Below are 21313 nucleotides of genomic sequence, written 5' to 3'. Positions count from 1 at the left end.
ATTCATTCACCGACTCCTTCAAAGGACAAAAGCAAGAAAGAAAACACTCACCTGGGGTGAAGTTGGACACCACCATACTGAGACACGACCGAAGATACACTGTCTGAGCCGATACCAGGTTGGCCAAAAAGGCCAGGTATACTTCTATAACAGCCGGGCTTCTGCCAAGCCAAGGGATTTTCTGCAAAAGAGATGTTACAGAAATGATGGCAGAAGAAATATCATGGGGCACCGCTAAGCTGAGGAAGTATTAAAATACCACAGATAGGAAACAAAAACCAAGTCACTATTAATAAACACTGAGCACTGATATTCAGAGCGTGCATATTTTAATATAATATTGACCCAGTTACTTAAATGTGTGATTAGAGAAGACATTTTTTTAAGATTGTTACAGAGTACTAAGAATCCTTTACGCACAAATGTAAAAATAAACAAGATGGAAAGCGGAGTATCACTGTGAAGGCAGATTTTTGTTCAAGCCAGTTTAGGAGTTAGAATTAATTTTTCTGACTACTTCAATTATTCCTCAGTTTTCTACATAAGTAAGACTTTGTGAGAATTTGAGAAGGGCGGTCCTCAAACTCAGTCCTGGGGAGCCTCTTTCTCTCCAAACTACCTTCTGTTTTTAATTGGACCCTCTAGCTTAATTAACTAAGCAGTTATTTTCCAGTTCCTATGTTTTGGGGTCAATGTAGAAATTACAAAACTAAGGTTAAACATTTATACACAGTGGATTCAAAACGTATGCAGACCCCATCCCTGTTCGCACATTGTCTTGTGTGCTAGATACTGTATAATTTAAAAACATACATTTGCCATTTTTTCCTCATCAATCGACACACAACCTCAGACTGGAATGACTGGACAACAATTACTGGACGCACACAACAACATAAAATAAGCATGATAGCTTAATAACAACCCAAAACTGACAAAGTGAAAACATGTTTTCAGAAAGGCTTGCCAATTTATTAAAAAATGAAAAACTGAAATCTCACATAAGGGGGGCACGGTGGCAAAGTGGGTAGCGCTGCTGCCTCGCAGTAAGGAGACCTAGGTTCACTTCCCGGGTCCTCCTTGCGTGGAGTTTGCATGCTCTCCCCGTGTACTCCAGTTTCCTCCCATGGTCCAAAGACATGCAGGTTAAGTGTGTGCTTGGTGTGTGTCCTGCGGTGGGCTGGTGCCCTGCCCAGGATTTGTTTCCTGCCTTGCACCCTGTGCTGGCCGGGATTGGCTCCAGCAGACCCCTGTGGCCCTGTGTTAGGATATAGCAGGTTGGACAGTGACCAACTGACTGAATGAAATCTCACATATCTATAAATATTCAGTCTCTTTGCTATGGCACTCCAAATTGTACTCAAGTGGCTTCTGTTTGTTTCAAGTCTCCCTGAGATGTGTCTAGAACTTGACTGGAGTCCACCTATGGCAAATTAAATTGATTGGACATCATTTAGAAAAGCACAATCTTACGTGCGTGTATATAAGGCCCCATGATTCACACTGCATGTTTTGCTAAAAGCCAAGCTGTGAAATCTAAGGAACTCTCCATGGACCTCCCCAATAAAACTATGATGAGACAAAGATCCAGGCTAGGGGATAAAATACATTTCTAAACCTTTGACTGATCCTAGAAGTACAGTAGCATTAAGAATTGTGAAATGGAAGAAGTTTGGACACATCAGAACTCCTCCTAGAGTTGGGTGTCCAGCCAAACTGAGCAACCAGGAAAGAAGAGCTGTGGTTAGGAGGGTGACTAAGAACCAAATGACCACTCAACACTCCAGCAATGACAAGGAAGTCACTGCTGAGTAAAAGGCATATGACAGCCTATTTGGAGTTTGCAAAATGGCATTTAAGGTACTCTGGTCTAATGAGACAAAAAAATTAATGTTAATGGGCAGAACTCCAAGCATTATGTCTGGCAAAGACCAGGCACTGCTCATCCCCAGCCTAATGCCATCCCCTAAGGTAAAGCAAGATGGAGGCAGCACAAGTTATGGGGGTACAGGTACAGGGAGACTGGTCAGAATTAAGAGAAGGGTGAATGCTGCCAAATACAGAGAGGTCTTTGAAGAAAATCTGCTACAAAGAGCGTGCCACCTCAGACAGGGACGACAGTTCACCTTTCAGAAGGACGATGGGCTGAAGAACACAGTCAGGCTGACACGCTTTAGGAGAAATCTCAGAGTATCTTTGAGTAACCAAGACAAAGGTCAGACTAGAACACATGTGGAGTGAGCGGGACGTGGCAGTTTACAGACACTTGCCATCCAATCTGAAAGAGCGTTAGAGGATGTGTCGGGAGGAATGAGATAAACTGTGCAAATTCAGGTGTGCAAAGCTTGCACTGACTCGCTCAAGGAGTCTCGAAGCTTCAACTACCACCAAAGGGCGTATACAAAGTACTAAACTGAGGCTCTGAATTCTTCTATTAGCGAGAGATTTCTATTTCATTTTTAATCGATTTACAAACCTTTCCGATAACATTTTCACTTTTTCATTATTGGCTACCAAGTGTAAAGTCAAATCTACAAGACAATTAAGTGTGTAAAAAGTGAAGGGGGTCTGAATCCATACAGTTTAACCCAATTTGTTTTTTATTTTTGGTATCTAACTTGATCTGAATGCTCTTTCTGCCCATCAAACAAAACTTAAGCGAGTCATATACAAGATGTTATTGTTGAAAAGAAAAAAAAACACAAAAAAGGCTACTGCTTTATGGCATTATTTGTTTGTTTGCTAGCTCATTCAGTAAGATTTATCAAAACTGTTTAATTTCACATAGCCTTTAAGTGTACTTGTATGGCAACACAAGCACATTCATTTATGCTATCAGTGGAGTATCTTTAACAGCAAGAGCAAGAAAAGCACAAAGTATTGCTGTAAAGTTTTTAGATCAAAGCCCTCAGCTCTAAGAAGGTACATACTGAAAACTCACCAGAACAATGAACACCAGTTGTTCAAACTCCTTGGTCAACTCAGTCACACAGTTTCGCAGCTCTTGAAGCCAATTCATAATCTGGGCATCCTGCCAGGAAAAACCAGAAAGCACTAAAGCAATTGTTTATTTATCACAATAGAGAAGTGTAAGATTAAAAAAAAAATGTATATGGAAGAGAATGTGAAAGTTATTGTGTGAACTGGTGCAAGCAAAGTAGGCCGACACCACTATTGAAATGACTGTGAGCTATGGGTGCAGAATGCTTTTTTTTTTTTGTAAGGGTTTTCATGTTTTTTTTTTTTGTTTATCCCACCATATTGATATTTCACCTTCATCAAGACACTTGTACATCATGTCATCAGAATTTACTATTCAGAGTAAGTGGGGGCGGCACGGTGGCGCAGTGGTAGTGCTGCTGCCTCGCAGTTAGGAGACCCGGGTTAGCTTCCCGGGTCCTCCCTGCATGGAGTTTGCATGTTTTCCCCGTGTGTGCGTGGGTTTCCTCTGGGCGCTCCAGTTTCCCCCAACAGTCCAAAGACATGCAGGTTAGGTGGACTGGCGATTCTAAAATTGGCCCTGGTGTGTTTGGTGGGTTGGCACCCTGCCCAGGATTGGTTCCTGCCTTGTGCCCAATGTTGGCTGGGACTGGCTCCAGCAGACCCCCATGACCCTGTGTTCGGATTCAGCGGGTTGGAAATTGGATGGATGGATGGAGTAAGTGGGAGATTACTAGAGCTGCACAAACCATTATCACTTGCTAAAGTAAGTGAATCCTCAGAGTGAGAATTTCAAGGAGCTGCCTTTTAGGAATCAGTGTCACCTGCCCTGGTGTCTGCTATCCTCATCATTAATTGTTAGTATTTGGACGCAATCAACAGAACAAACTCCAAAGAAAAGGTGAATTAAAGAGAAAACGTACATTTTAATGTTCACATTGTGTCACAAAGTTAATTTGAGGGGGAAACAAAAATCTGAAAAAGTACCAGAAAAAGGGTCACCATTAGATGTCACATTTAATGTGGTTCCTTAACAGGTGTGTATTGCTTTGATATCAACATTAATTACAGGAAGCAAATAAGAAATAAAAGCCAAAAAGCAGACTTTATAAAATAATTAAGGGCATACTATTATTTAATCAGACCATGCAATGTATTCTTCTATTTAACTAATAAAATTTGGGTAAATAACGGTAAACGATTTATGCCATGAAACTGAAAGATGTGCAAGTCCTGCTCTTTAAGCCAATACCAGGAATTTTGAACAAAACTGTATTATGTCACATGTAGTGCTGGGCGGTATGACCAAAATTCTGTATCACGGTATTTTTCAAAATGATACCAGTTTCACGATATTCGACAGCATTTTTTTCCCCCATGCATGAGTGGATGTTAACCACATTTTCCATTGCAATTACTGCAGTAGACTGGCTAAGAATAACCTTTTCCACTGTCATGAGAATTGTACAAAAAAACATTTTAATGTGCACACAAGTATTAATACAGGTTGGCATAGCCTCATAAAGTGAGGTGGCACTAATGAAGAGAAGGAATCGCACTGCATGACAGTTGCAGTCAAAATAGAGAACCTTTTTATTGAACAAATTTTGCAAATAACTTCAACTTTAATTTTGACAGCATATTTTCAACCATCCAAAGAGGCATTTAGACTTAGTAAAATATTCAGAGGTGCTTGTCACTGAACATGTCTTAGAAAAGGAATAAAGAGAAAATATTTGTCGTAAACCAACTCCACTTTCTGTTAATGTTAACAGCCTCTGTCCACTGACACGTTAGCTATATGGATTGTAATGGCGTTGGTTATCTCGATCCACCGCTTGCTTTATTTGTCGTAAGCAGTACCTCCAGCAAACGCGTCTACAAGCGACGTCTGACTCGAGTGTCCTCTCGCTTTTTCAGTTTTACCTGAGGACGTGGAGGGTGCCTTAGTTCCATACATTCACGGTACTCCAAAGCATGTGTGCGGCTAAGGTGGTGCCTCCAGTGACAACTTTAGCTCGACAGGATTTGTAGTCAATAGCTGTGTGGCCCACATCCGACCTTTTAAAACTAAAATCTCCAGACAACAGACGCGGCTCCTTTTTTCGTCAAAAGTTCTTCCGTGTCATCGTGTTCGACTGTATCGTCTGCTACCGCTTCAGTTTCTGAATCTTCTCTGTTCATTTTCACCGCTCAATACCTCCACTTACGCATGTACTCCGTTGCATGCATGTTTAGCGGTGTAGCAATTAAAAAAGGTCCCCCCCCCCAAAAACGGTTTCCCACTGCGCCACGTCCTGAATGTTTTTTAGACTATTTAAACCGGTGTTGCAGCATAAGAAAAATCCATATCATAACAAAAATAAAAAATGGTTTTCGGTATGAACCGGTATACCGCCCAGCACTAGTCACATGCCAGGAAAAGATTGGAAAACTCATTTGCATTAACTTAATTTATGACGCATTAGCATTTCAGTTACACAGACATGCAAAATGTTAATATTTTATTGTATAAACATTTAGGAACAGTAGATTTTAGTTAACAAGAAATATTCCAGAACCTCTGATGAGGCACATTTATCGTGAGACATAAAATCCCATGTACTGTATATAACATGATCCTCTACCTTAATATCTGGATCAGACAGCTGATGCTTCAACAGTTCAAAATCATGGGTGTCACCCTGAAAGGAAGAAAGAAAGGAAAAAGATGAAGACTTTTGTAAATTATTTGTATAATTATTATAGCCCCGTCAGTTGTGTTTATTGAGCTTTGCTTGGGGGCACTCTCTAAACACAAAGCAGTACCCCATTTTTTATGTATTTCTTTTACGGGATTAATTTTCAATAAAAAAAAAGGAATACCATATGGCATTGTGTTTGTTTATCTGATGTGCACACATTTTTAAGGAAGTCTCTAGCAGTACTTGCAAAAAATACATGCATAATGCACATTTCGATCATATAAAAGGATAACTGTCGTCGTGAATTACGCAACACAAGTAGTGTACTTTTTTTTTTTTTACATTGTTGTGCTCAGATGTATTTTCTGCCAGAGCGCCTAGGGGTACATTAAAAAGTGTGTTACCTGATGAAAGGTTAGGAAATAAAATGTCGCTGTATAATCAGGGCTGTGGAGTCGGTAGATAAATGCTCCGACTCCTCCGTTTCTAAATCTTCTGACTCCGACTCCTCTGTATGTATATACTATGCTAATGTATTTTCTACATCCATTGAAGGAAAGGAAGGCAACATACATGTCATTTCACCACAGAACTACTGGCTAGGAAGCCAACACTCGACTATAATGTCAGATTAAAGACAAACACAATTGATTGGCGCCGCAGATTGCGGGTGTCCACATGGACGGGCAGATCCAGCTTGCTGAAAATCTCGACCACCGCCCCCATCCAAAGTAATGTGATGCCTCTGTCTGCTGCGGTGGCCGTCTCCTCTGTCAGCCAGCCGGACGTTTAGTGCGTTGTGTCACTCACCGGCCAGCTGATCAGCAGGACGAGCCTCTGCTGGAGACCGGTAGGAGATCTGCGTTCTCGGCTCCTTCGGCCCCCTTCACTAGCGCATAGCGAAGGGGAGCTGAGAACACACCAGATGATTTTTCAGGCGTTTGACGCGTGATGACTCGTTGAACGGCCGAAAAATCGGCAGTGCATCTGTAAATGTATAGGGGGCTTTAGGCCAGGTTCACAGTTCCCTGTAACAGTGGAACACGACACAATGGAAAGAGGTGCCGCACCTTACCTGTGCATTACATCCCATAAAGTGACGCATACAGTCAATGAAAAGCATGCTTCATGGTTACTTGACATGTTCGTTTTGTGGTAACATTATGCACTGCACGCATTGGGCTTTATTCTTACAGCAGAGACGGAGTTCATGATGACTGTTTGTGAATTGGGACATTTCAACTTACTTTTTTAATTCCCATTTAAATTTAGTAGGAGTCGGAGTCGGTTAACTTTTTGCCGACTCCGACTCCAGGTACCCAAAATTGTCTCTGACTCCGACTCCACAGCCCTGTGTATAATTGAATATCAGTGTGTGCTGGTCATAAAATAAAGAAGTGAACGTTCCGAGGTACCCATGGCTGGCTAATTATTACACTCTACTGCGGTCACAACACACATCACTTGCCACTATACAGCATCGGTCACCATTGGCATGTATTAAATGAAACCAGTAATGGTGTACTGCACGAATACACCTGACTTGAGCATCCCTAGTTTTCATCCTCTTTCTCTGTATGTTTAGCATTCGTTTCCTCAGAGGGCGATGCGCTTGTTCCTTCCTGAGCAGCTCTTCTTTTCTCTGCCCTAGCGGCCCGCTTCTTCTCTTCTTTCGTCGGCATCTTTTTGCGTTAAAAGTGATCAAGTCAGTGTTTGTGTTGCAATTACTTAGTACATTTACTTCATTCTTCACTTAAGTCTTCAATCTGCCTCAAGAATAGTCGGAGTGGTGGCTCAGAGGCTAAGGATCTGCGCTGGTATCCCAAAGGTTGCCCGTTCGAATCCCCGTCGCTGCCAAAAGAGATCCTACTCTGCTGGGCCCCTGAGCAAGGCTCCAGGGGCGCTGTACAATGACCCCAAGGGGTATGCGAAAACTATCAAATTCCTAATATGAGAAATAAGGTGAAATAAAGAAAAAAAAAAAAGAATGATTTAAGATATGAAGAGGTAGGGGAAGTGACGGAGAAGGTGGTAGGGATGAGAACGGCACCCGTATGCATGTGCCACATGGCCACCCTGCTGGCTGCTGCCGAGAGTTGATTGTACAATAAAATAAAATAAAAATAGGAATAACCTCGGAGGATAATCATCACCACAAAAGCCGATAGTAGACGTAGTATATGTGTACCAAATTTCAGGTCAATAGTTCCAACGGTTTGCGAGCTACAGGTGATTTAAAATCCTGGGCAGACAAACAGCCAGCCACAGTAGAGCATTTATAAGAAGAATATCTCTAATATGCATGAAAAAAATAAGATTGCAGGTGCCACTAGCGCTTTGCCGCACCCACCACGTGATGAACCACCTGGATTGGGACCCGGGTCCCACTGGAATAGTGGGAGGTTTTTCCCAGGGGCTTAAGTGCCAATCCTGTCACCAACCCCCAAGTTTTCCCTGCAAGTTGGAGTAAGTTGGGGTAAGTCAAGTCAAGCTGGGGACCCTGCACTGGTTCAGTAGCAACCCCCCAGGCAGACACTCAGTCCAGTCCCACCCCACCCTCCGGAAATGACCCTCTATCTACCCCAGCCAGGTGTTACGTGGGTGACCCCTTGGCCTGGTCCAACCACTCGGGTCCCCAACAATGAGGATCTTACAAGCTGGATCACCCTCGGGTAATCGTGCCACATGGCTGCAGTGCCATAACTGACGCTCCCTCACAATGCAGGTCATGTGCCTCATTCGGGTCAAACCAGCGGGACCCAAGGATTTTCCGGAGAGACACACATGAAGGAGTCCAGTCTTCGTCTCAGGTCACTGGATAGCGTCCATGTCACGCAACCACTTAGCAAGACAGGAAGCCCCAGAACTCTAAACACTTGGACCTTCGTCCGTTTGCTGAGATATCGAGGGGGCACCACATATGGGGTAAGTAATATCATAAAAATCATTTTTGGGTTCAGCAATTCTTTAAGTTTCACTCTACAAGCACAAAGTTTACTTCAATCATAAATTATGCCCTGGCATTCTAATGTCAGCATGAATCTTATAGACATAAAAGAGCAACTTTTGAATCATCTGCATAGCACACCACACATCTCGCTTTCGGCAATTCAGAAGAAAACGATTTCTGAATCAGATACCTCAGAAGATGTAAAAGGAGAAAGCTGCCGCCTTACCCGTTTGTATTTTGCTAGAATTTTAGCTACAGATCCCCCAAACCTCACAGTTTTATGCACAGGGGAGTTAAGGAAGTCACCGTCGTCCTTGTCCATCATCTTCTTCAAGGAAACCCTAGAGGAAATAACATCAGAAGAAACAAAATTTACAAAAATCAACTTTATTTATGCGTGGTGCAGTGAGGGGGCGACACGGTGGCGAAGTGGGTAGCGTTGCTGCCTCACAGGAGACCCGGGTTCACTTCCTGGGTCCTCCCTGAGTGGACTTTGCATGTTCTCCCCGTGTCTGTGTGGGTTTCCTCCCACAGTCCAAAGACATGCAGGTTAGGTGCTTTGGCGATTCTAAATTGTCCCTTAGTGTGTGTGTGTGTCCTGTGGTGGGCTGGCACCCTGCCCGGGGTTTGTTTCCTGCCTTGTGCCCTGTGTTGGCTGGGATTGGCTCCAGCAGACCAATGTGACCCTGTAGATAGGATATAGCAGGTTGGATAATGAATGGATGGTGCAGTGAGAAAATGGTAACGGTAAACAAATGCTTACCAAGTGTTTGAAAAACATGTTTTCAGAAAGGACTGCTGAAACTGATTTTTAATAACACTCACACGTTTCACATACAGAAAAATACACAACATATAAATGGTCTCCCGTCAAAGTCAGACTTGAAGGAAAAAATAATCTGAACAAAACAGCTCAAACCTCGCAGGTGGAAATGGAACTACTTACAAGTGGTGGCTCTGAGCTAGCGATCTGCCCTGGTAAACGGAAGGTTGCCGGTTCAAATCCCATAAACGCCAGAAGTGACTCCACTCCGTTGGGCCCCTGAGCAAGGCCCTTAACCTGCAATTGCTTCGTCCTGGGTATGACGTTAATCTGCATCCAGCCCTAAAAGTAAACTGCATGGAAAACCCTGGGGGCTGATGGTAGAATTGGCACTCCAGCCACCATCAAAAACCTCACCTCTCTCTTGTTCCAGTCCACCTGAACTAGTGTGGTGCTGAGGTGTCACCCGTTGCATGGTTAGGTCTTAATCTGGGGTCCTGAGATGATTTGTTATGTGGTGAGTGAGGCAATGCACTCCTAATCTCTCTCTCGTTTATTTAAATGCTTCCCTCTATCAACCAAAACAATTCCTAGCTTGGCTATACCGCAATCGTCTTCACATTTCTACAGTTTTAACTAAAATCAATGACATTAACAAGCTCTTTGGAATGGCGGTGTTAAGTTGTGAAAACACAAACTCAGTAAGATGACATCACATTAAACAGATCTAAAACAGAAGCCATTTTAGTTGGCACACCACACCAGCTTCGTTCCACTACCATCACCAGTATCACCTTTTCTGGAAAAAAGATACCTCTTTCTACATTTGTTACAAACTTGGGATTAAAATGGATTCTCAACTAACTTTTGACACCCACATTAAACATCTCTGTAAGTCATCTTTTCACCAACATTGCTAAACTCCGTCCAACAATTACCCTGGCAGATGCAGAGAGGCTTGTCCATGCCTTTGTCTCGTCCAGGTTGGATTATTGTAATGCGCTCCTCATTGGGATTCCTGGCAAGAGTATCCAGAGACTCCAGTACATTCAGAACAGTGCTGCCAGGATCCTGATGAGGGTGCGAAAGCATAACCACATCACTCCTATCTTGAAAACCCTTCACTGGCTCCCTGTACCACTTAGAATTGAGTACAAGGTTTCCCTCCTTACCCATCAGTGCATTTATGGATCTGCTCCCCTGTATTTACAGGAACTCCTTATCCCTCATACTTCCTCACGCACCCTCCGCTCTGTGCATACCAACACTCTTCAAGTTCCCAGAACTAAACTTAGCAGTATGGGTGATGGAGCCTTTTCTTCGGTGGCGCCGAGGCTGTGGAATTCCCTCCCCGACTACTTGAGAGCCCCACAGTCGATTGATGCCTTCAAACGAAACCTAAAAACGTATCTTTTTAGAAAGGCTTTTTGTTAAATTATTTCTATAGATTTTTTGTTTGTTAATTTTATTCTTATTTTGTAGCACTTTGAGATTGTTAAATATAAAGCGCGATATAAATAAAATCTATTATTATTTATTATTAAACAGGCAGCAACTCGTCCACCTGTCACGAATGACACTTGCAATGAAGTGATTTTGTGGTAAATGTGCTTCAAAACTGTTCCGTGGGATCCTAAACGCACTAATATGAAGGTATTCACCCACAGTGTCCCAGCTGTTTACAGCAAGCAAAAGCACAAATGATTAGCAGAAAACGTCCTGTCCTCTTTCAACGGTCACAGTTTTCTGTCTATTTAGTGAAGGTCCACACAAATAACCCTCATCCGAAAATAACGCCGCACTATAATAAAGGTGCACTTATCGGCAGGGGTCTGTCTTGGAATAATATGCTTAATATAAACTATGATATTTTTACATTCATACCTACAAATACACCAGGCTCTTGTTTAGAATGAAACCGGGCATGTCGGAGGTGCAGAGGGACATGCCCGGTGTCTGCTGTCGTATAAATGCCGCCAATGTAAATGTCCTTTTATTTAAATCATTTCTGCCTTAGGGGTTCCAATTTGGGGTCAGAACGAGTCGCATGCCAACAGGGCACTGCAAATCACCCCCCAACCACGCCCACAGTGGCCAACCCACCCAGCTCTTGTTTAGGAATTACTGTTGTAGAAGGTGCAGCTGGTTCAAATTCACCGTAACTCTCCAAATGACAGCACTGAACATAACAATAAAAATGACATCAACAAATCTCGACGGTGTTCGTCGTTTAAAGAGAAAAGCAGAGCAGACAAGGAAGACCGCGTGACTACACGCAACGCTAAAAACGGGAGGACACGCGCTTCGTCACCGCGACCGAATGTCTTTCTAATACAGTTCACCATAACGTGCCTGTTCACTTGGCGGAGTGTTGACGTCGCCCGGCGCTCCTCGTGTTCAAGACCGATAAATTTCCAGCCAGTCTCACATGTGCGCAGTTCGAGCCATTTCGGAGTAACCCGGAAGCAAATCGCCGAGGGTCTGTTGATCCAGCGGTCAACCGGAAGAGAATGAGCGGCGACTGGCAGCAGCCACGTGACCTTCACCAGCGCGCTGAGGTCTTTTAAACAGAGAGACGCGCGTGTTTGAGGAGAGAAGTTTGGGTCTGCGTTGTTCTCAGATTATAGCAGGAAATATGCCCTTTAACATGTAATAAAATACATAAAGATCTACTGAGAATGTTATTTACCTGAATTTTAGTAACTGTAGAACGAACAAGGGTTTCGTTTGGACGGAAAATGACTGGAAAAGTGTATTATGGTCAGCACCCCTGAGTACTTTATGACTGGGTGGACAGAACTACACGAGCCGCTTCCAAATGTTGGAGCGCCAATCGGGTGTCCCCATTTGAAAGGCACAAAGTAACAACAAAAAACTGCTCGGTGACACCAATAACAGAAATCACGGTACACTGGCCAGCACAACAGAAAACGGTTCCTCTTATAGATGTTCGGATATTTCCTGGGTGCTTGCTCCAGACTCAGATGAGGTCCAAAAACATCTCCGGGAACCGTCGGGTTTTTATCTGGCGGGGTCGGCTCTGGGCACAGGTGATGGGTGGGACGGTAGCCTTGCTTCTCCACGTGGTTTCTCGGAGCTGCGAGAGAAACCGTTAGCGTGCGCGCCCCCTGCCGCCCCATCGTGGTATCGTTTACCTCCGCTGAGCACAGCCCTGAGCTAGGCGCACATGCGCAAAAACAGTTTGATTTTTAATAAATTTGATAACCATTCCGAAAACATGTCTTCACTTTGTCATCATGGGTTATCGAGTGTTGGTTGGAGGGCAAAGATGTCAAATTGCTCCATTTAAAACACAGTCAAGTGTTAAGAAAGTGAATGGGGTCTAAAGACTTTCTGAATCCACTGTAATGGCATTGAGCTTATTGTTAAAGATAAAAAATACTTAAGAAGATGAATTAGAGGGCAGTTAAAAAGTCTTCATAAGCTGCCCAAGTTTTGTGTCTTCATGAGAAGTTGAATGATTTACTTTGTGAGTTAGAAGTACTTCTTCTTCTTTGGACTGTTCCCTTTAGGGATTACTTAATAAAGTATCTATCTATCTATCTATTATATAGTGCCTTTCACATCTATCTATCTATCTATCTATCTATCTATCTATCTATCTATCTATCTATCTATCTATCTATTATAAAGTGTCTTTCACATCTATCTATCTATCTATCTATCTATCTATCTATCTATCTATCTATTATATAGTGCCTTTCACTCTATCTATCTATCTATCTATCTATCTATCTATCTATCTATCTATTATATAGTGCCTTTCACATCTATCTATCTATCTATCTATCTATCTATCTATTATATAGTGCCTTTCACCCTATCTATCTATCTATCTATCTATCTATCTATCTATCTATCTATCTATCTATCTATTATATAGTGCCTTTCACATCTATCTATCTATCTATCTATCTATCTATCTATCTATCTATCTATCTATCTATTATATAGTGCCTTTCACCCTATCTATCTATCTATCTATCTATCTATCTATCTATCTATCTATCTATCTATCTATCTATCTTTCTATCTATCTATCTATCTATCTATCTATCTATCTATCTATCTATCTATCTATCTATCTATCTATCTATCATATAGTGCCTTTCACATTATCTATCTATCTATCTATCTATCTATCTATCTATCTATCTATCTATCTATCTATCTATCTATCTATCTATCATCTTTTTCCATCTCTTGCTGTCCTCTCCATCTTGCTCTGTCACGCCCATCACCTGCATGTCCTCTCTCACCACATCCATAAACCTTCTCTTAGGTTTAGTACATAATAAACAAAATATTTGCATCAGATGTCTGAGATATTCAAATGTGTGCTTCAATTTTGTTCTCCATTGTAATAGAAGTCTGTCATTTTTCACACCCTGGTAGAGGTCCATAGAGGGTGAGATCCCTAGTAAAAGGATCAGAAAATAACATCTTATTCATGAATCGCTAACCTTGAAAAAGTCTAATAAATCGATACCCCACATACTTATGTTTGAAATTTGTCAGTTTTAACCTTATGAGAGTGGATCTTAGACAGGCAGGACCACCAGTAAAGGACCAGATATCAACCGTATGATTATATGTTGCCAAGTAGCCTAAAACAGCACTGCACTTGCTTAAATTACCGAACCTCGTTTTTTCAAAGTTTCTGTGAAAATGGATAAGTGAAACCCCTTGTAACCCATTTGGGGGGCAAACCCCTGGAGTCAGATAATATGGCCTGTGTAACGTCAAGTCATTTTTACTGAAGACACAGATTGGTTTGCTCTTTATCATAAGGGCCTCATTTCCTGCACAAAATATGGTCCTAAAAGGGCCTAAAAATGACCGTTCTTTGGGTCAAACTCCAGTCCTGGAGGGCCGCAGTGGTTGCAAGATTTCATTCTAACCCTTTTTTTAAATTGGTGACCAGTTTTTACTGCTAATTAACTCCTTTGCCTTTCATTTTAATTGACTTGTTTTTTAAGATTTGCTCCCCTGAATTGCTTAATTAGCCTCCGATTAAGAAATTGGTGGAAGTGAAAAGCGGCAGCGGACCTCCAGGACTGTAATGGAGGACCTCTAATCTACAATGTAACTAAAATTTTGTCTTTGATGAATGAAAGCGTTGAAAAGTCTTAGACTTAAATACCAAGTTTCATTATCAGCAAGGGCCAAGTTCTAATTAGGACACTGGCTGGAATGAAGACCTGTAGCCGCTGCGGCCCTCCAGGACCGTGACTGAGGACACCTGCTGTAACACTTTGTGAGCTGGCATGGTGGCACAGCGGTAGCACTGCTGCCTTGTATCAAGGACACTGCGGTTCATGTCCCCAGTTCTCCCTGCATGGAGTTTGCATGTTCTTTTTTGTCTCCACATGGCCGTCCTCTGGGAGCTCTGGTTTCGTCTCACAGCCCAAAGACATGCAGGTTGGATGACTGGCGATGCTAACCCGGCCCCGTGGGGTGTGTGTGTGTGTGTGTGTGTTTCTTTACCCTGTGATGCACTGGCACCCCTTCCAGGGATTTTTCCTGCCTTGTGCCCAATACTTTCTGTGATAGGCTCCTGCTCTGGCTAAGTGGGTTTAGAAAATGAACGGGTTGATGAATGTACCACTTTGCCATGTGCTTGGCACTTCCTGGCCAGAATGGATTGTTTGCAAGCTGTTACAGGGTAGACTCTTAAATAGTGAATTATAATATGCTATAGAGCGGGGGTCCCCAACTCCGGTCCTGGAGGGCCGCAGTGGCTGCAGGTTTTCATTCTAACCCTTTTCTTAATGAGTGACCTGTTTTTGCTGCTACTTAACTTCTTCTGAATGAACTTTAATTGACTTGTTTTTTTGAAAATTTGTTCCCCTGGATTTTTTCATTGTTCCTCTGAACTGCTTCATCTCTCAGAAATGAGATGTGAAGTGAGGGAGCCAACAGAAGACCAACGAAGTCAGGGCCTCAAACTCCAAACAGTTGCTTCATTAGGCGCTGATTCTTGTCATTCATTAAACCCCCCCATGGCTTGTTGCTGCTCTCGTTGTGCATTAGCAGACATGTCCGAAATTGTGGATTTTCTTTTTTGTAAGAGCTCTGTGAAAATGTTTTGGTGACCTGAGCAGATCAACATTCCTGAGACCTTCGTCATTCTTTATTTTCAGGTATTGTATGATGGACACCAGTTGTTTTGTATCTCATGATTGTTTGGCTGCTAATTAAGGAAAAAGAAACAATTGAGGGGTCCGAGTCTTCAAGAGGGCAGCACGGTGGCGCAGTGGTAGCGCTGCTGCCTCGCAGTTAGGAGACCCAGGTTCGCTTCCCGGGTCCTCCCTGCGTGGAGTTTGCATGTTCTCCCCGTGTCTGCGTGGGTTTCCGCCGGGCGCTCCAGTTTCCTCCCACAGTCCAAAGACATGCCGGTTAGGTGGATCGGCGATTCTAAATTGGCCCTGGTGTGTTTGTGTGTGTCCTGCGGTGGGTTGGCACCCTGCCCGGGATTGGTTCCTGCCTTGTGCCCAATGTTGGTTGGGATTGGCTCCAGCAGACCCCTGTGTTCAGATTCAGCGGGTTGGAAAATGGATGGATAGATGGAGTCTTCAAGAACAAGTCATTCATCCACCCATCATCCAACCCACTATATCCTAACTACAGGGTCACAGGGGTCTGCTGGAGCCAATCCCAGCCAATACGGGATGCAAGGCAGGAAACAAACCCCAGCCAGGGCACCACCACACACAACAAGCACACACTGGGGATAATTTAGGATCATCAATGCGCCTAACCTGCATGTCTTTGGACTGTGGGAGAAAACTGGAGCACCCGGGAAGTGAACCCAGGTCTCCTAACTGCGAGGTAAGCAGCAGTACCCACTGTGCCACCATGCCGCCCAAAAGCAAGTCAAATTTAAAATTAATTAAAAAGAAGTTAATTACTGTGGTGGGCTGGCACCCTGCCCGGGGTTTGTTTCCTGCCTTGCGCCATGCATTGGCTGGGATTGGCTCCAGCAGACCCCCGTGACCCTGTAGTTAGGATATAGCAGGTTGGATAATGGCTGGATGGATGGATGGATGGAAGTTGATTAGCAGCAAAAACTGTTCACTAATTAAGAAAAGGGTTAGAATGAAAACCTGCAGCCACTGCAGCCCTCCAGGACCGGAGTTTGAGACCCCTGGTCTAAAGGGCCAAGAATAAAGGGGGAACCCCAAAAAGCTTGGCGGTTTGCATAACTTGACATCAAGACGAGTCGAAGGGTGCCACATATGTGGAGGTTTTTCTGACACTGGTGAGTCAGGAGGCGCCAGGCAAAAAAAAAAAACGCTGACGGGATTTCAATGCGTACAGAAGTGAGTCTTATGGGCCCACGGGTACGTTAAATGAGCGAGGGGAGCTTACTGCTTACCTGGCACAACATCTGGGGGCCCTTAATGCAGAAATGCCAAACGAATGAGTAACCCTTCAGCCTGAGCTGTGAAGTGTGGCGTAAGGTGGGATGGTCAGGCGTTAGGGTGGGCGAGAGTGTTCACTGTCTCGCTACCACTGATTCACGTCACTCCAGGCCTTGTGATGTGGTGCCACTGATGACAAGCTGGCATCTGATTCACTCGGAAGCGTTTTCTCCTCGGTCTCAGACAAAGTGTTTGCTTGCTGTCTGTGTCTGCGTCCCTGAGGTGTTTAATTACAGGTGCTTCAGCGAGACCTCCCTGACAACGGCTCAGGTGACTTGCTTTGTCACGTCTGTGGCCTTTCGTCCCCCCGGGCTTGAGTCACTCTTCCCGGTTTCCTTGACTCTGTGTTTTGTGGGAGGTGTGATGGACACAAGTCAACTGAAAAGTCATTTGCTTTGTGCCAGCGGCCACCATGCTTGTGCCGATCACTTATAGCACCTTCAGAAAGTCTTTGGACCCCTTCAGCTTCTTCACATTTTGTTATGTTGCAGCCTTGTGCTAAAATTGTTTAAATTGATTTTTTTTTTCCTTCATCAAACAACAATCAATACCCCCAGAATGATAAAGCGAAAACAGTTTTACAAATTTATTAAACATAAAAACACTGAAATATCACACTGACACAAGTGTTCAGGCTTTGCTATGGCATCCCATGCTGTTGATCATCGTCGAGATGTTTTAAGTCCACCCATGGTCAGGTCGATTGGTGGGACCTGATTAGGAAATGCACCCGTCTGTAGAAGGCCCCACGGGTGGGCAAAAACCAAGCCATGAGTTGGAAGGAGTTGCCTGCAGAGCTTAGAAACAACATAGGATGGAGGCTCAGAGCTGGCCAAAGGCTACTACTGCTACCCATTCAGTCGTGTCCGACCCTGAGATACTCTGTAGGCCGGTCCTCGCCATGCTTCCCTGTTTTCTGCAGCTTCTTTCAGTGGCTTGATGTTCATTCCCGTGTCATTCTTGATGGTATCCAGTCTTTGGTCTCCCTTGCTTCCTCTTACCACTGACTATTCCGAGTGGCACCTCCTATTCTAGAGAATTTGCCCTCCTCACAGGTCCAAAATACTGTAGGTCTGTTTGTGTCTGGAGGTCTTGCCTTCCAGGGACAACTCTGGATGTATATGATCAAGAACATCTTTGTTGGTGATCCTAGCTGTCCATGGGATTCATACAAGTCTTCTCCAGCACCACAACTCGAAGGCATCGATTTTTTCTTCTATCTGTTGTCAAAAGACAAACAAAAGGAGCCACAAAAAAGTTTGGGACAGCCACCCTTATATTGTTCCTGGCTGCAAAATGGATAGAATTGACGTGCAGATGTGTACAGGTTTGTACAGGAAGTGACATCAGTGGGGCCAGAACTGGAAGTGATGTCGTTGGGGTTTGGAACCGGATGTGGCATCGTGGGGCCCCAGAACTGGAAATGGCTTTGTTGTGGCTGGGACCAGAAGTGATGTCGTTGGCCCCGGAAGTGACGTCATCAGGGCCAGGCGGAATTTCCCATAAGTGGTCTGCAGTGGAAGGAGTGCGCCCATGTGTGATGCTGCTTTTACAGTATGAGTGTCCATGTCTCGCAAGCACATGGAACACAATGGCAGTGACCAGTCCTTGTTTCATGGTCACTCACTTCCATATTTGGTCCATGCTCACCACGGCTGTGTGCCCCACTGCTAATCAACGCTTGATCTCTACTGTCAGACCACCACCGTGATCAATGAGGGACCCACAGAAAATGAAGCTGTCAACCTCTTCTGTTTCTTCATTGTTGATCTTTACATGGACGTTCTTGTTGGCGGTAGTCATGATCTTGGTCTTCTCGATGTTCAGGTCAAGTCCCATCTTTTTGCTTTCTCAGGATCATCTTCTTGATGTCCTTCTCATTCTCTGCCAGTCAAGATAGTATCGTCTGTGTATCTCAAATTGCTGATGGTTCTTCCCCCTATTTTCACCCCAGCACTCGAAAAGGCCAAAGGCTACAAAACTATTTCTGCACCATTGAAATTACCCAAGAGTACAGTGGCCTCCATAACTCCTAAATGGAAGAAATATGGAACAACCACGACTCTTCCTATAAAGCTAAACTGAGCAATCAGGTGAGCAGGGCCTAGTGACAGAGGTGACCGAAAACCAGATGGTGAGCTCCAGAGAATCTGTGCAGAGATGGGAGAAACTTCCAGAACGACAACCATCACTGCAATGCTCCCTAGATCTGGGTTTTATGCCAGAATGACCAGGTGACACTTGAAAGCCCTCCTGGAGTTTGTTAAAAGGCACCTGAGAGACTCTCAGACGGTGAGAAACAAGATGGTCTGGTCTGATGAACCAATATGGAACTGTTTACCTCAAGTCTAAGCTTCAAGTCTGGAAGAAACCAGGCACCGCTCGTCACCTGCCCCATACCCTCTTACAGTGAAACGGGGTGGTGGCATGTTGGGTTGTTTTTCGGTGGCACAGACTGATTGACTAGGTAGGGTTGTGGGAAAGCTGGATGGAGCAAATTATGGAGCTGTCCTTCATTAAAACCTGCGCCAGAGCTCTTTGAGAACCTCAGACTGAACCAAAGGTTCACCCTTTAGCTGGACACAAAGCAAAGAGAACACATTACGACTTAAGGACAACTCTGTGAATGGCCTTCAGTGGCCCAGGCAGAGGCCGGACTTGAAACCGATCAAACGTCTCTGGACAGCCCTAAAAATCAGAGCCGTAGTCGTGGCAAAATGACGGACTGGTGCTGAAAGGGAAAATAAGCGCCCTTCTTCAATCAAAATGGATCCAACAATGGCGCTTTTCCACTGCATAGTACGGCACGACACGGTTCAGTTCAGCTCACTTTTGGGGGGTTTTCCACTGGGAACAGTACCTGGTACCTGGTCCTTTTTTTAGTACCACCTCAGCCGAGGTTCCAAGCGCGCCGAACCGTTACCAAAACGTGACGTGTAAACTCTGCTGGTCACTGATTGGCCGGAGAAAATCGTCATTACTGCGTCACTGAACTTGCGACACGAGACACAACAGACCCGCTAGATTTTTAGCACAGCCAGCGAAGGTTCGGACGCACCATTTTGTTTTAACCAAAAATGGATGTTTCGTGGTCTATTGAGGACGTACAGACGTTCCTCTCGTTGGTAGCCGAGGAGCGGCGCACATGGCGCACATGGCTACCTTCGGACTTACAAACAGTGTAGGGACAAGTTAAAAAAAATGAAGAGCGACTACAGGAGTAGGAGAAGAACACCATTCCGTCGATATGCTCCATTGTTGTGTGTTTGTTTGTGGCGCGTTTACGATGATGTCACGGCAGTAGAGGCGGGCAACTATAACGACACGTGAATAATCCCGCCCACTCTAAAGCGGTACTAAACTGCAGTCGAAACGCAAACCGAGCCGAACTGAGCCGAACCAAGGTGAGCTGTACTGAACCGTGCTGTGCCGTACTATGCAGTGGAAAAGCGCCACAAATGTATTCACAAAAAAAACAAAAAATGATTATTATTGAATTTTATTTATTAACATAAACAAATTACAATACTTTGGATATAATTTACACAAAATATAAAAAAAAAAGATTCAGGATAGAAGAAAATTCGGCCGTGTGTAACGGTCCAACGCCTTGTGCCCTTATCAGGCTTAATCAAAATCTAATTAGCTTTAAAGGACCGTATTTGGAATGCAGATATCAGGTTTCATCAAAATCCGTCAATAAATAAATACAGATTAGCATCAGACATCCCCACACATATAGGGTGGTCCAGATCTAATTATGCAATTTTCATTACGCTATAACTTATTAAGTTTATTACATAGAAAATCACCCGAAAAATCCCGGACCATCGTGAAGTGAGCGAACTGACGACATGAAGAATCGTCTTCGCGCCGAACTGGAATCGTCCCCGCATAAATCAAAGTCATCCAGACGATCTGGATCTGCATAATTAGATCTGGACCTCCCTGTAGAGTACTTAGTTATATGTGGTGTGGTGAGGAGTGGGCGCAAAGTAAAATTATTTATTAACATAAAAAATTACAATATTTTCAAAAAAACAAAATATATAAAAATGCAAATACGGAACAATTAAGGAAAGAAAACAAACATTCAAAACTTTATTCTTTACACGCGGAAATCTCTTGAATTATACTGCTATAATCGAAAGAAGACACGACTTCGTGTTCAATGGATATTATGGCTAAATTTGTAAGCCTCTCATTTGCCATTGAAGATCGTAAATATGACGAGTAGACAGAGCCGTGTAGCGTGGGTGGTGCGAGCGCCGATCAATAACGTGGTTTTAAAAAAAAATAAAAACATAAATATCACTGAAAATTACTAAAGCTTTTCTAGATATTTCCCTTTACTTTTTATGATTTTGTAAACAACTTGCACATTGAAATGTGTTTATCTCGTCTTTTACAATCACAGCCGAATTACTGGAAATCAAAGTGCAGTTCTAAGTAAAATAACAATGAGAATGACGCACTGCTTGAAAACCGCCACGCCCACTAAGAAGTAAACGCGCGACTGAGCTGCTTGTGA

At 43.7% G+C, this 21313-nt stretch overlaps 1 protein-coding gene across 2 annotated transcripts in view; it reads right to left on the bottom strand.

Moving 5' to 3' along the window:
* Positions 1–12322, bottom strand: part of rrn3 (RRN3 homolog, RNA polymerase I transcription factor) — a 35088-nt gene extending 22766 nt beyond the window's left edge. The window contains exons 1-5 of one of the 2 annotated variants that reach the window (XM_039774595.1): positions 12027–12322; positions 8801–8915; positions 5568–5624; positions 2942–3031; positions 52–181 (exon numbers count right to left, since the gene is read on the bottom strand). In XM_039774595.1, coding sequence (XP_039630529.1) covers positions 52–181; positions 2942–3031; positions 5568–5624; positions 8801–8899 — 376 coding nt within the window. In that variant the 5' untranslated portion in view covers positions 8900–8915; positions 12027–12322. Of the gene's footprint in view, positions 1–51; positions 182–2941; positions 3032–5567; positions 5625–8800; positions 8916–11689; positions 11821–12026 lie in introns of those variants that run through there. The other variant, XM_039774594.1, reaches the window with a different exon arrangement.
* Between the last annotated feature and the right edge of the window lie 8991 nt (positions 12323–21313).

Source organism: Polypterus senegalus, chromosome 13 (genome assembly GCF_016835505.1).
Source record: "Polypterus senegalus isolate Bchr_013 chromosome 13, ASM1683550v1, whole genome shotgun sequence".
Lineage (NCBI taxonomy): Eukaryota > Metazoa > Chordata > Cladistia > Polypteriformes > Polypteridae > Polypterus > Polypterus senegalus.
This window is presented reverse-complemented; position numbering and strand designations above follow the sequence as displayed.